This window comes from Porites lutea, chromosome 2 (genome assembly GCF_958299795.1).
Source record: "Porites lutea chromosome 2, jaPorLute2.1, whole genome shotgun sequence".
In the NCBI taxonomy this organism is placed as follows: domain Eukaryota; kingdom Metazoa; phylum Cnidaria; class Anthozoa; order Scleractinia; family Poritidae; genus Porites; species Porites lutea.
The window spans coordinates 13,631,136-13,643,029 of record NC_133202.1 but is presented as its reverse complement, the minus strand read 5'-3'; the positions used below and the strand labels follow the sequence as shown (position 1 = coordinate 13,643,029).

The following is an 11,894-nucleotide window of genomic DNA, read 5'->3' as shown; positions in this document are numbered from 1 at the left end:
CGTTACGAAAACGTTGTCTAAAGATCGCACAGTTTGATGAGTACGGGATAATAAATTAACGCCTTCTCAAATAAGCACTCAATTCTCCCCTCTCCTTCAAAAGCTCTTTTTTTCCTCAATCAATGAGGACCGAGGAAAATCAATGAGGAATTAGGTATGTAGGTTTTGCGTCGTGTGCGTGTAGAGGTGATAAATACCTCAAAGACTGATAAATGCCCAGTTTTGTGGATTTTTAAGGGTACCAAGGACTCGTGAAGTTCAGAGTTCTTGGTAAACGAACAAAACTTAAAGACAAGAAAATAGAGAAAAATACAACAGTAGTTTATTACTGTATTAATATTAAGATCTATTCTATCCATATATTAAGGCCACATCAGTAAAATAACATAAAGCTTAAAGATTGTAATCCACAGACTAAAGAAAACAATAACATCGTCACATTATTGTCAACAGAAAGCTAAATGCAAAATTTGTTGCTTGCGTAGACCTTGTTGTTGCACTATCGACTGGGTAAAGATTTATCTCGTAGATAGCACTATCCATCCACCTTTTGAACCAGTGGTACCAGATTAACGTTGACTTCAGCTTTATACCATCTTCATTTCTGGGAAATCTGCTGGCACATTTAAGCCTTTTTTACCATTACATTATATCATTAGGAGAACATGCGTTGTGACTTCAGAGTTGCCGCATCTTGAGTGCAGACTGTTACTTTTACAGGAAGAACGATCTCATTTTTATACGACCATGTTTCACTCTGTCTGTGGTGAAAAATAACAAACCACCTTTGCAACTATGTTGCAAAGCTGCGCACTTGTATGATAAACATGTTTTATGACTTGAAAAATCTGTCCAAATTTTGCTCAGGGGCTGAAGTAAGAGGTTGAAGGTTTTCTTAATATCTTCGCTAGGGGATGCAAAGGTCCACGGACAACTGGCTGCAAATTGGTTTTATTTCAGTTTGTTGTAGCCGTTGATTGTTGTTGTTGTTGATGATGATGATCATGATGATGATGACGACGACGATATTAGGGGAAATGACAAGAAGAGTTATTCCAGCTTTAAAGTCGTTAGATGTGAGATACGGAAGAATATTTATATGTCATGGATAGTGTATGGCAGAATAAAATATAATCCAGACAACCTAGGAAAGGAATCAAAAAACGCAATTTAATTATTCAAAGCCGGCAACTATCTACTTCTTTTTCTCGCCAAAATCTAAACAATGCCAAAAGAACTCTATAAATAATTGTTTTGAAACGTAAGTAAGTCTGGTTTATTAATAAAATCGTCGCGCTTAGAAAAAAGCGAATTGCGAAATTATTTTACAAAGATATAGATATTAATAAAAAAAAAGAATTAATTTAAACTAATTACATCGTGTTCAAAACCTTGTATAGTTTGTGAACGATGTAACAGATTTGCAGTAGTGGAAAGCTGTTAAAAGAAGACGTTATTCCTGCCGTAATGTTGTCGAAAATGCCAATTATCATGTCAAACGTACTACTACGACTCCAAGGAGAAGGGAGGGGGGCTGGTCAAATGCAAAAAATGACACCCTATTCAAGGGGAAAACAAAAACTAAGAATTCAATCAATGGCAACACATAAACCTTCATTCATTAAATCGATTTCCAAATACACTAAGGCATAGCTCAATTTTGCCAGATTATTAATTGCATCTCATGTAGCTGGGTATTTAAGCACTTGAATTTTAGCTGGCACAATTTAGGTACCCTAACTAAGGATCCCAATGGGAACAACAGAATGCCGACCAGAGCAAAAATGATGACACCTAATTAAGGATCAAGACCCTCAAAAAACGTATCCTATCTGGTGGCACATACCCCATATATTGAACTACCCCTGGGCTACACCTCTACTGCCATAATACAATGTAGCACCCAATCCATGTTGATGATGACAAAGATATTCAGTCTCCCTGGTATGATGGCTGTACTAAGCATCGGGTAGTTGTGTCACTACCAGACAGACTGATAGTAGGGTCAGTCGTATAATGAAAAAGTGATGCGCAAAAAAAAGTGTGGGGATGAGGAAAGAGAGGGCGGTCTCTACTCCCATATTTTCCCTGGTACCACACCCTTCTCCAGATCAGCGTGTCTTATCATATTTTCGCATAGCTTGTTTTATTTTTGTGATGTCTTTACTAAATGTATCTAAGAGCCTGACACAGGTTAAGAATCAACACAACCTTTGTTTCACATTCAAAACCCGCTAGCCTGCAGTGCAGGCGTATTTTGGGCAGGTGAATTAGCTTGGTATGTTCATGTTGTTGTACCTGCCATCTTTGATTTTATTACAGAGGAGGATTAGGGAAAGTAGAATTTTTGTAGCCTTAGGTTTGAAGTAAGTACCAGTCAACGTCTTTTTTCACTTGGAATGTCCTGAAATGCTGGTAACTTTTGGGAACCAGGAAATATTGCTTCCTCCACTTAACTTTCTTTCAAGGGCTATTGCCCAAATACTATGGTCTAGATTAGCTGGCTCCCACTTTCTTTTGAAGTTTTGAATCTGAGTTAAGCGGTAACCAGTGTTCTTACTAGACTGCGGCACTGAGGCATATCCACACTTTTTCGGGAAATGCCACACTGTAATGTATATTATTAGTGTAAGGGGTCCCAATGGTGCAAAGAAGGAAAAAAAAACCTATCACAAAATGAACAAAATCAGAAGCGATGGACTTTCACTTTCACTGAGATGTGCTCGTTGAACTTGTTCCCAGAAAAAGGGGAAGAACTTACGTGTCGCAGCCTTTACATAGCTGATGACTCTCCACATGACAGATAAAAGACCATGTAATAGACCTCAGAGGCCACCCAGAGAATTGCTTATCTCAATGCCACTCCCTAGCTGTTATCTACGGATAAGTTTATCTTTGGTCCCAACATAAATTTCATTATGTTCCTTCCGTTACATAATGTTGGCATTTAATTTTATGGCATCTTTAGAAAACACCCATCATTATCTATACTCAGACCTGTAAAAACGTTGAGTTAACTGTATCTAAAAAGTGTGACTCGTTATTCTCCCTCATGACCCTCTTTTAGATTCTCAATGGGTCCTGTGGACCCCAGTGTATGAAATCCTGGTAAGAACACTAAGTAAAACATAAAATTTGAGTCTAGATTTCTTTTGAATTTTGCATGCTTACACAGGATTAGCCTGTTCAGATAGTGCAGGGCAGTGTGAAGATAAACAACGGGGAAAAAATAAGGAGGAAGGGAGGGAGAGAGAGCCAGGAGAGAAATGCAGGTGTGTGTGTGTCCCCTCCCACCTCACAAAGAACAAGATACAAATGTATGTTTATCTTCATTGAATATACTATAATAACATGTAAAAATCATTAGAGAACGACCCATTCAAGGACATTGCATGGTTGAAATTCTGAAGAATGAAATAAATGTCCCCTTTAAACAAATGCCTGCCTTGAATTTGCACCCACCCACCTTGAAGAAAATACAAATGTCATAAAAATATTTGGTAGCTACCCCCCTGGTTTCCAATATACCTACCAAAAATAATGCAAATGATGTCATAAAACCTTCTTTCGTAAGTTCCCAAGGGCCACCATACTCTTCTTCATCAATCTTTTGGAAGTTTGTGAAGTAAATGTATAGAATACCAGCATTTAGCAAAGCAAACCTGTAAAAAAAAAATCAAAGATAATTATAATAAAGTTACAAGAATAACTGATGTGACTGCAAGGAAACCTGTACAGTTTGTAAGAAAGTTAAAATATGGGTGCAACAGGCTTGAAAAATGGTCCTTTTTTGTTATCTCTTGGGCAAGTTGTTTTTAAGTTCACTTGCACGAATGGGCCATGCAAGTATGCATAAACAGTTGACTGTGTACCTGGAAATCCTATTTTCCAGTCTGACCTGTTATCAATAATAGTTATTATAGACACATGCCACTGCTGATAAGCTACAGGTATCTCAAAAACCTATGTTATATGACTATGATAAGGACATTTAACTCATTATCACATGACAGGTTGTTCATATGGACATGCTAAAAAAAGCAAGGTTTCTGGAACCGTGAAGGCCTATTGATTCAAAGCATATACAGCATGCGGAATACTTACAGTCCAATAGCAAGGATTCCTTTCAGTGGAAGAATACCCCAAATGATGCCTAACAAAATTGCTAAAACTTGTCTAAACCAGTAAATTACATCAAGAAATTCATCCTAGTAAAAAAAGAGAAACAAGTAATCAACAGTTGCCACAAAGAACTTGAATCTCTGACTGCAATATTCTATGCACGTGACATTTGCAAAGTATAGATGGCTGCAGATTGTAGACTGTAAATTGATTATGAGTGACACTGAAAATACATGTATGACATCATCAGCAACATAATCTCGTTCCCAGGCTTCTTAGAAAACGAGAAAGTAGGCTGACAGCCATCCTCGGAGACCCAGGGGCGGTCAGTCGGGTAGGGAGAAAAGGCAGGACGAAAGTTTTCAAGTACAGGCGAAAGAGCCCCTAGGTACCGACTCTCACCGAACTATTTCCAAAAATTGAAGCAGATGCCGGCTCCTGATTGGGAACAAAAATACTTTGTATTATTGTGCCCAATCGGCCAACAGTTCCTCCTGAGTTCTTTTCGTGAGTTCGTACATGACGGCTATTGTCTTGATCACGGCTTGTCTGGCTCATGCACCAAAGAAATGCATGCAGTCAGGAAACTTTCAGTTTGATATAAAATTCCCATCTGATTTCAAAATATTGTCTGCCCGAAAACTAAAGATGCTTTTCCAAAAATACAAGGTTGAGCTTACAACAGGTATTCACGCCTGCATCGGTCACGCGTTTTGCGTAAATACTAGGGAGTTTTTAAAAGATACCACGACGGCTGACAGCCACGAAAACGTCGCATGGAAAAGTGAATTCAATTTTTTCAGTCTCTATCGTGATTATTCAAACTCGCCTACTTTGTCAAATGCAAGCCCTGACTCTTCTGGAGCTGAATTTCTATTAACCATATCCAAGTTCATGAAGAGAATGAATTTTGTCATTGCTTGTTTACGTCCTTCACAAAACGTGAAATTAGGCATTTTCATGGGTAGTCGTGCAGTTGACGGCAAAGAAATGTACAAAAAGCATGATGCACATGCAAAGTTGTTTTTTTGCCTTGTGAAGCTATTGCTAATTGGACTTTCTCGTCGCCGAGGCATCTTAAAGTTCCTATTATTTACGATACATTGTGATCCGTCAAAAACAGAATATTCTCGGGGCAAATTAAATTGCTCCTGCTGATAGCATCCCAAACGTTCCTTCGTTTCTGGTTAGGAAAGTAGAAAATAAAAGTTTTCCTTGCACGCACAAGCTTGGTGAATGAACCGGGCAAGTGTGGTGAGACAATAGCCGTTGTGTACGAACTCACGAAAAGAACTCAGGAGAAACTGTTCGCCAATTGGGCACAATAATACAAAGCATTTTTTGTGCCCAATCAGGAGGCGGCATCCGCTTGAATTTTTTGGAAATAGTTCGGTGAGAGTCGGTACCCAGGGGCTCTTTTGCCCGTACTTTAAAACTTTCGTCTCGCCTTTTCTCCCGACCCGACTGACTGCCCCTGGGTCTCTGAGGATGGCTGACAGCAAGTTTGGTATTAGCCTGAGAAAACAGCTGACATTTGGTGATGCCACCAAGGTGGTTCCCCTATATGATGTCTGAGGAATGAGTGCAGAAATTCAACACTGACGAGAAACGGCACTACCCACATCTGGGTAATGTTTCTGATTGGCTGAAGAATTGCTTCAACTGGAAACAGGTCTTGAGCAGCCAAATGATCCACACCATGTATCCTCAGCCCTCTCTCCCTCCCCTCAAAGCCCTCTCCCCAGGTGCTGTACGCTACTAAAGGCAGGCTGGGCTCCTGCCTTGTAGCCATGTGATCATTTTTGTTTTAAAATTAGTCACAAAGACCTCATCCTAAAGGTCCCACTCAGTCACTTTGCGTGCTTTTCTAGATGAGTTCCATCTAATAATATATTATCGTTTATCCTTTACCTCATATTAAACTATTTGGCAATCCACCCTTTCACGGCAGCTAATCCCTAAAGTTGACACAAGACAATTCTCCCCCACCTCCTCTCTGCAAAGGGACCTTCAAGCAAAAAAATTACCTACGACTAAGTGACTGGGCACACTGTGTGTGGAATTGCAGATCTCCTATCCATTTACATAGAAAGAGAGATCTGTTCTGGTCGTAGCAAACCATAGATCTTCCCAGACTTGTGGCTTCCTGCTTTTAAGTAAAATTAATTATTTGATGACTATTATACAATGCGAATGCTGTTTAACTAACAACGAGAATCAACGATCATTAGCACATTTTCAAAAAAGGTGTTAACGAGCCTCAGGCAGATAAGCTAGTCTTACAAGCTGACCTTTACGTTCGTCATAAATCTTTTAGAACGACAAATCAAACTCCTATCAGAATGAGTTCGCTCGCGTGCATGCTTAAGCCTACCTTGTCCTCCCAAGTAGAATTTGACATTAAAGCTTTTTTCATTGTAGCGGAAACTGATCCATTTGCTGCGGCAGGATCTTTTGAGTCTTTCTTTACTTTCTGTCCAGACATACTACAATATAAAAAGCTATAACTCAAAGAATATTTACAACAAAATCACATGTGATCTGAAATTTCTCGTAAATTTCTATGTCCACGAAAAATACCGCTGGCCGCTAATACCTGTCCCACAATGCACCAGGTCCCTTCTTTCTCGTTCTCTTTCCTTGTGTTGTGGTACAGTTTTGGTAGTAAGGTCAGTGTCCTGAAATAATCCATCGTTTTTCTCGTGCATCAGTTAGTTTCCTTCTAAATTTTTTAGTTACTTTGATTAAAGGGTAATTATAATACGCAGTAGATAACTTATTTTGTCTAAAAACTGTCGGTGCCAGTTCTTTTGGCCCACTCTAATCTGAGACAGTGCAATCGTAGAAGTTATTTCTAAAACTAGATATGAAGAAATATAGTTAGCCAGTTAAAATGGTAGAATCAAACTTTATACATCGTAAATTGCTTATCACGTCCAGTGTTTTGAGACCGGTGCTTGAACTAATCATTGTGATATGGTTGCGTTCTCTTGTGTCAACTTCTCGATCTGACTTTTACGAATAAACTGAAAACTGCTAAATTTTTGATCTGTTGTCTTAAATGTTTTGAGTGTCTTTACATTTGAGCAGCTTGTATCTTAACTAAAATGAAGGACATGTTTAAATACACATTGTTTTTGTTTAACTTGAACAATGTGTGTTTAATCTTGTTCTTAATTTTCATAGACTGTTCACGTGAAGGTGTCTTAACCTGAGATCAGGTGTCCTTCTTCCCTTTTTGTTAGGGAGACGAGGGGAAGGATCACTGTGGATTTTTCTTGGTCTCTCCCATGCGCTTAGCACATGTTTTTCTTGTTCTATGACATCAAGCCTCTACACTGCTCTCCCATAACTGCCTTAGGCCTTGTTCAGACACCGTACTTTTCATGTGCCGAACCTAGCTAACTGAATAAGTTCGACTTTGGGGCGACACTGGGCGACATCTGATTCAGATGGCGTACCGTGTGTTGAACCTAAGTTAAGTTCGACGAAAGTTCGACAGACTCTGTCGAACTTAACGCTTTTGCCGCACCAAACTAAAACTGCTGTACCAAATTGATTCAGACGCCGCTCTTTTGCCGTACTTAATTCATCAGTTAGGTTCGACACATGAGTGGAGTGGCGTCTGAACTGGGCCTTATTTACTGGATTAAACATTACAGCCCTCTATTAAACCCTGCAGATGGAAGTAAGATTACCGATGAATGCTGAAGAAGAATGCACATTTATTCTAGGATCATAAGAAAAAATAATTGGTACAACTTGATTATCCACACCATCCAGACATATACAAGTGCATTGTACATCTCATCAATAAGGCAAGACTTTGGAATTTAAGTGACTTCTCCATTTTACATAATATTTACAGATGATTTAGCCTTATCGCTGACATTGAAAAATATACACCATCCATGAACAATTATTGTCCTTCACTAAACGCCACAACAGAAACACGTAAAATTATTTTAATGTAATCAAGTAAATTAGCAGTAGATGTTAACCATGCCATTGCTTTTGGTACTTGGTTTTATATCATCTTACATAAAGCAGAGGAAAATGCAGTTGGGATTTGCCCCAGGGTGCAGAATTGTTACCTTGGACTGGGGTGTCTTTAAGATTCATTAGCCCCCTCCTACTAATGTGACATCATGTTTATCAACCCTACCAGAAACTAGCATTGTTACAATCAATTCTCACTATCATGTGATAATGCAGCTTACACCTTGGGGGGCAGTTGCTTTTGGACTTGGCCGATACACTGTAGTACTTAACAAATGAGGGAGACTGTGTTTTTGTAGAAAGTTTTAAAGATGCACATCAATCAATCAATCAATCAGTAAACTTCATTTATCCATGGTAGTTATTAAAGCTGAAAAGCTTATGGGGCCGTACCAAGAAATTAAAATAGAATAATGATAAGAAATACAATACTACTATTATTATCATTGTACAGTAACTAATTTTACAGTACTAAAATATTAAAAGTTATTAAAAATTAGTATTGAGGTATCTACATCACAAATTACAACTACGTTCAAAATTTCCTGACCCTTTCTCTACCACTTGATCTGTAACTCAGATAAGTGCAATTAAATCTATTCACAAGTATACAAAATCTGTGTCCATATGTTATATGGTGGAAGGCGACTCGGCTTCAGCTCTCTAAGATCTGAGGATTGCCATGCCTTTCTTGTGAAGGCTTTGATTCTTATTTGCAAGCGGTGCTTATCCTCTTTGTCCCCGCTCAAACTTGAAACTCTGTTTAACTGACTAACAAGCAGACTTCTTTTGACTCCACTTAATGATCAATGAAAGATGATGGATATTAGAGCTGTTCTCTCTGCACATCATAACCATTAAATTGTACAATTCTCTCTCAGTTATTTTAGATCATCATTAGAGTATAATATATTATGCATAGTTTAAATATTGTTTACTTTTATATTTTATAGGTAATTCCATTTATTTAATTATAAATTGTGTCCCCAAATTAGTTTGAGGTTGTTCCCAAGCTATATGGCTACGACACATTGATAGAGTTTTCTATTCTATTCTACTATGTTACTTGTAGGTTTAAAACCACAACCTTGCCACCATGGCTCCAAAACACAACAATATGATACACAACAACCACTTCCACAAACAGTGGCAAAACTATGTGAGGACATGGTTTGATCAGCCTGGACGTAAGAAGCGCAGGCGTGTTGCTCGTCAGAAGAGGGCTCTTCAGATTGCTCCCCGACCTGTTGCTGGTGCTCTTCGACCCATTGTCCGCTGTCCAACCTTCAAGTACAACACCAAGATAAGGGCTGGACGAGGCTTTACTCTGGAGGAGCTGAAGGTTGGTTCCTGTTCCATTGTCATGCCTAAGTTTTGTACATGTGATAACAGATTGGACATATCTATGCTGAAGTCACGGAAATAGATACTGTAAACTTCCACTTATAAGGCCTCCCTTAGTTATAGGCCAATCTAGCTGTGAACAAAAAGATACATCTGGATACCCCCCCCCCCCCCCCTAAAAGCTATCAGCATACAATCGATTTACAATGTACTATGTACTGTTTAAAAAATGAGCAGGAGTGTATTATGTTTGGGGGACAAGTTTTTGACCAAGATTTCTGCATTTAAACTTTGAGCTTTTTTTAGCATGAACGATTATCACACGTCTTAAATATATTTTCACAATCAATGATCAATTATTATCGATGATCAGCATAGGAGTCTTGAAAATTTCCAGAATAATATTATCCCAAGCATAATTAAGTGAAGTAAACTATCAAGGCATAATTATCATGAGCAGGGATGTAGCGAATAGTCAGTTGCTGGCTAATTTCACTGGCTGAATATATGGAGTACTGTTGAAGGTGCACAAAATTAATTGTGTTGGCTTGGCTTTAATTAAAAAACCTACTTATCTTAAAGTAACCGTCCATCCCACTAATAATGTCTGTTAATTTCTACATGGATGAGTATTCTTTTTTCAGAGGTATTAGCTTCTGGTTTGCCCTGTTTTGTTATCCTTATTGGTTCGTTTTTTGTCTTGAGGTTAATTTTTTGGGGATTGAGATTACAGATCTGTCAAATGTTTACACGACACTGTGTTTTCATTCCAGACTGCTGGTATCTCGTGCAAAGTTGCTCCCACAATCGGTATTGCAGTTGATCATAGGAGGAAAAACAGATCAGCTGAATCCCTTCAAGCTAATGTTCAAAGGTTGAAGGAGTACAAGAGCAAACTGATTGTCTTCCCAAGGAAGGCTAGCAAGCCCAAGCAGGGAGACAGTGAGGTATGTATTGAGCAATTGCAGTCAATTTCAATCCATTTCAATCTTGTTCTGCCCGCTCCTCCTTTTGTATTAATTTCCTGTGTTATTTATACCTTCTTTTCATAATTATTTTGAGCTCTTATTTTTATGTTGTACTCAGTTTAGTGGCAGTTCCCACGGTTTGAACTTTGACTATTTTCATGACACATCTTCTTTAAGACCTTTTCTCAGTTGATTGGTAGCATTGGGTCCAGTGATGTTAAGCTGTTAGCCTTGTCTCCATCAGACCACTTTTCAGTTTAAAGAAGGCTTATAAGAACCCATACTGCTGTTCTATGATGTTGAATCTTGTTCAAATTGTGTTGTATTTACTTAATTGAAGGAGTTTCCAGATCCAAGTAGTGCTTCTGATTGGTCGTTCCATAAAGGAAATCCAATCAAAAGCTCTACCCAGGTCTGGTTATTAGTGCTACTGATTGGTCATGCTGGGAGGGAAATTTGCTTCAACCAATCAGAAGCACTACCCAGACTTAGGTAGAGGCATGTCATCAGTGTAGAATTTCTGCCGAGGCACTTTATCAGGAACAGAGCCTTTTCAAGGCTGTGAATGACTTGGAAGTGAGCAGATGGAAGTAATCTGTCATTGTTCTTTGCTTCACTTTAGCCTGCTGAACTTTCCAATGCCAAGCAACTGCAAGGTCCTGTTATACCCATCCAACCATCACGCCTGCCAATCAAGGCTCGCAAGATCACAGATGAGGAAAAGAATACCAGTGTGTTCAAGAGCATGCGTATTGCACGTGCTAATGCCAGGCTGATTGGCATCAGAGAGAAGAGAGCAAAGGAACAAGCCGAGCAAGATGCTATTAAGAAGAAATAATCTGTGAATAAATGTTGAACTTCATTTGTTGCAAACTCTTGTCAACATTACTGACTACAGTTCGACTCTCGCTAAGCTACAATCGTGGTCAAAAGTGTTGGGAAGGCTCCACTCTTTACCTCTTAACTACTGTGGTTAAGTTGTATAACCTTCCCAAGTACTTTTGTCTGGGATTGTAGGTTGTTCGCTTCCTGAAAATGTTGTTTTACCCTTCTGGCAAAGACATAAGCATTGAAAGAGTTCTAATACTCAGAGCAAATTAGTGTGACATTTTGTTAGATATTATTTTTGTAAAATCTCTTGAACTTCATCAGCAATGTGAACTTATCAGTCGAGTACAGGTGACTTTGTTGTAAGTTAATTAGTCTCAAGCGATCAGTTCACGTCGATGATTAAGGTTAAGGAATTTGAACAAAGTATTTGAATGTCAAATTATTTAGCTGTGAGTTTTGGAATTCTTTCAATGCTAGATTGTTGTTAGTTCTCCATTATTCACGTGATTGTCTACAGTGTCGGTTGATCATAGAGGGGCACAAACTTCACAGCCTTAAGGCAAAGGCATTCCCATCCCATGTAACTTTTGATCTTCCAAATTTTTGTTTGCTGTAAGGAAACAGGAGCCT

At 38.7% G+C, this 11,894-nt stretch overlaps 2 protein-coding genes across 2 annotated transcripts; one reads left to right on the top strand and one right to left on the bottom strand.

The window, feature by feature from the left end:
* Positions 1 to 300: 300 nt before the first annotated feature.
* On the bottom strand, positions 301 to 6,681 carry LOC140927805 (GEL complex subunit OPTI-like). The gene is made up of 4 exons (XM_073377489.1): positions 6,497 to 6,681; positions 4,105 to 4,208; positions 3,533 to 3,662; positions 301 to 1,144 (listed from the first exon to the last, which is right to left on the bottom strand). Exons 1-4 carry the CDS (start codon positions 6,605 to 6,607, stop codon positions 1,103 to 1,105), a joined length of 387 nt encoding a protein of 128 aa, XP_073233590.1. The 5' UTR covers positions 6,608 to 6,681; the 3' UTR covers positions 301 to 1,102.
* A 37-nt stretch (positions 6,682 to 6,718) lies between these two features.
* Positions 6,719 to 11,306, top strand: LOC140927802 (large ribosomal subunit protein eL13-like). The gene is made up of 4 exons (XM_073377486.1): positions 6,719 to 6,791; positions 9,194 to 9,463; positions 10,239 to 10,412; positions 11,056 to 11,306. The coding sequence occupies exons 2-4, from the start codon at positions 9,218 to 9,220 to the stop codon at positions 11,269 to 11,271; spliced, it is 636 nt and encodes a 211-aa protein (XP_073233587.1). The 5' UTR covers positions 6,719 to 6,791; positions 9,194 to 9,217; the 3' UTR covers positions 11,272 to 11,306.
* Positions 11,307 to 11,894: the final 588 nt, after the last annotated feature.

Coding starts and splice junctions, on each gene's coding strand:
- LOC140927805 (XM_073377489.1), bottom strand. CDS start 6,607: ATGTCTGGACAGAAAGTAAAGAAAGACTCAAAAGATCCTGCCGCAGCA. Junction 3,663..4,104: donor GGAATCCTTGCTATTGGACT/GTAAGTATTCCG, acceptor TTTTTTTTACAG/GTTTGCTTTGCTAAATGCTG. Junction 1,145..3,532: donor CATCATTTGCATTATTTTTG/GTAGGTATATTG, acceptor TTCCTTTCCTAG/GTTGTCTGGATTATATTTTA.
- LOC140927802 (XM_073377486.1), top strand. CDS start 9,218: ATGGCTCCAAAACACAACAATATGATACACAACAACCACTTCCACAAA. Junction 9,464..10,238: donor TTACTCTGGAGGAGCTGAAG/GTTGGTTCCTGT, acceptor TTTTCATTCCAG/ACTGCTGGTATCTCGTGCAA. Junction 10,413..11,055: donor CCAAGCAGGGAGACAGTGAG/GTATGTATTGAG, acceptor GCTTCACTTTAG/CCTGCTGAACTTTCCAATGC.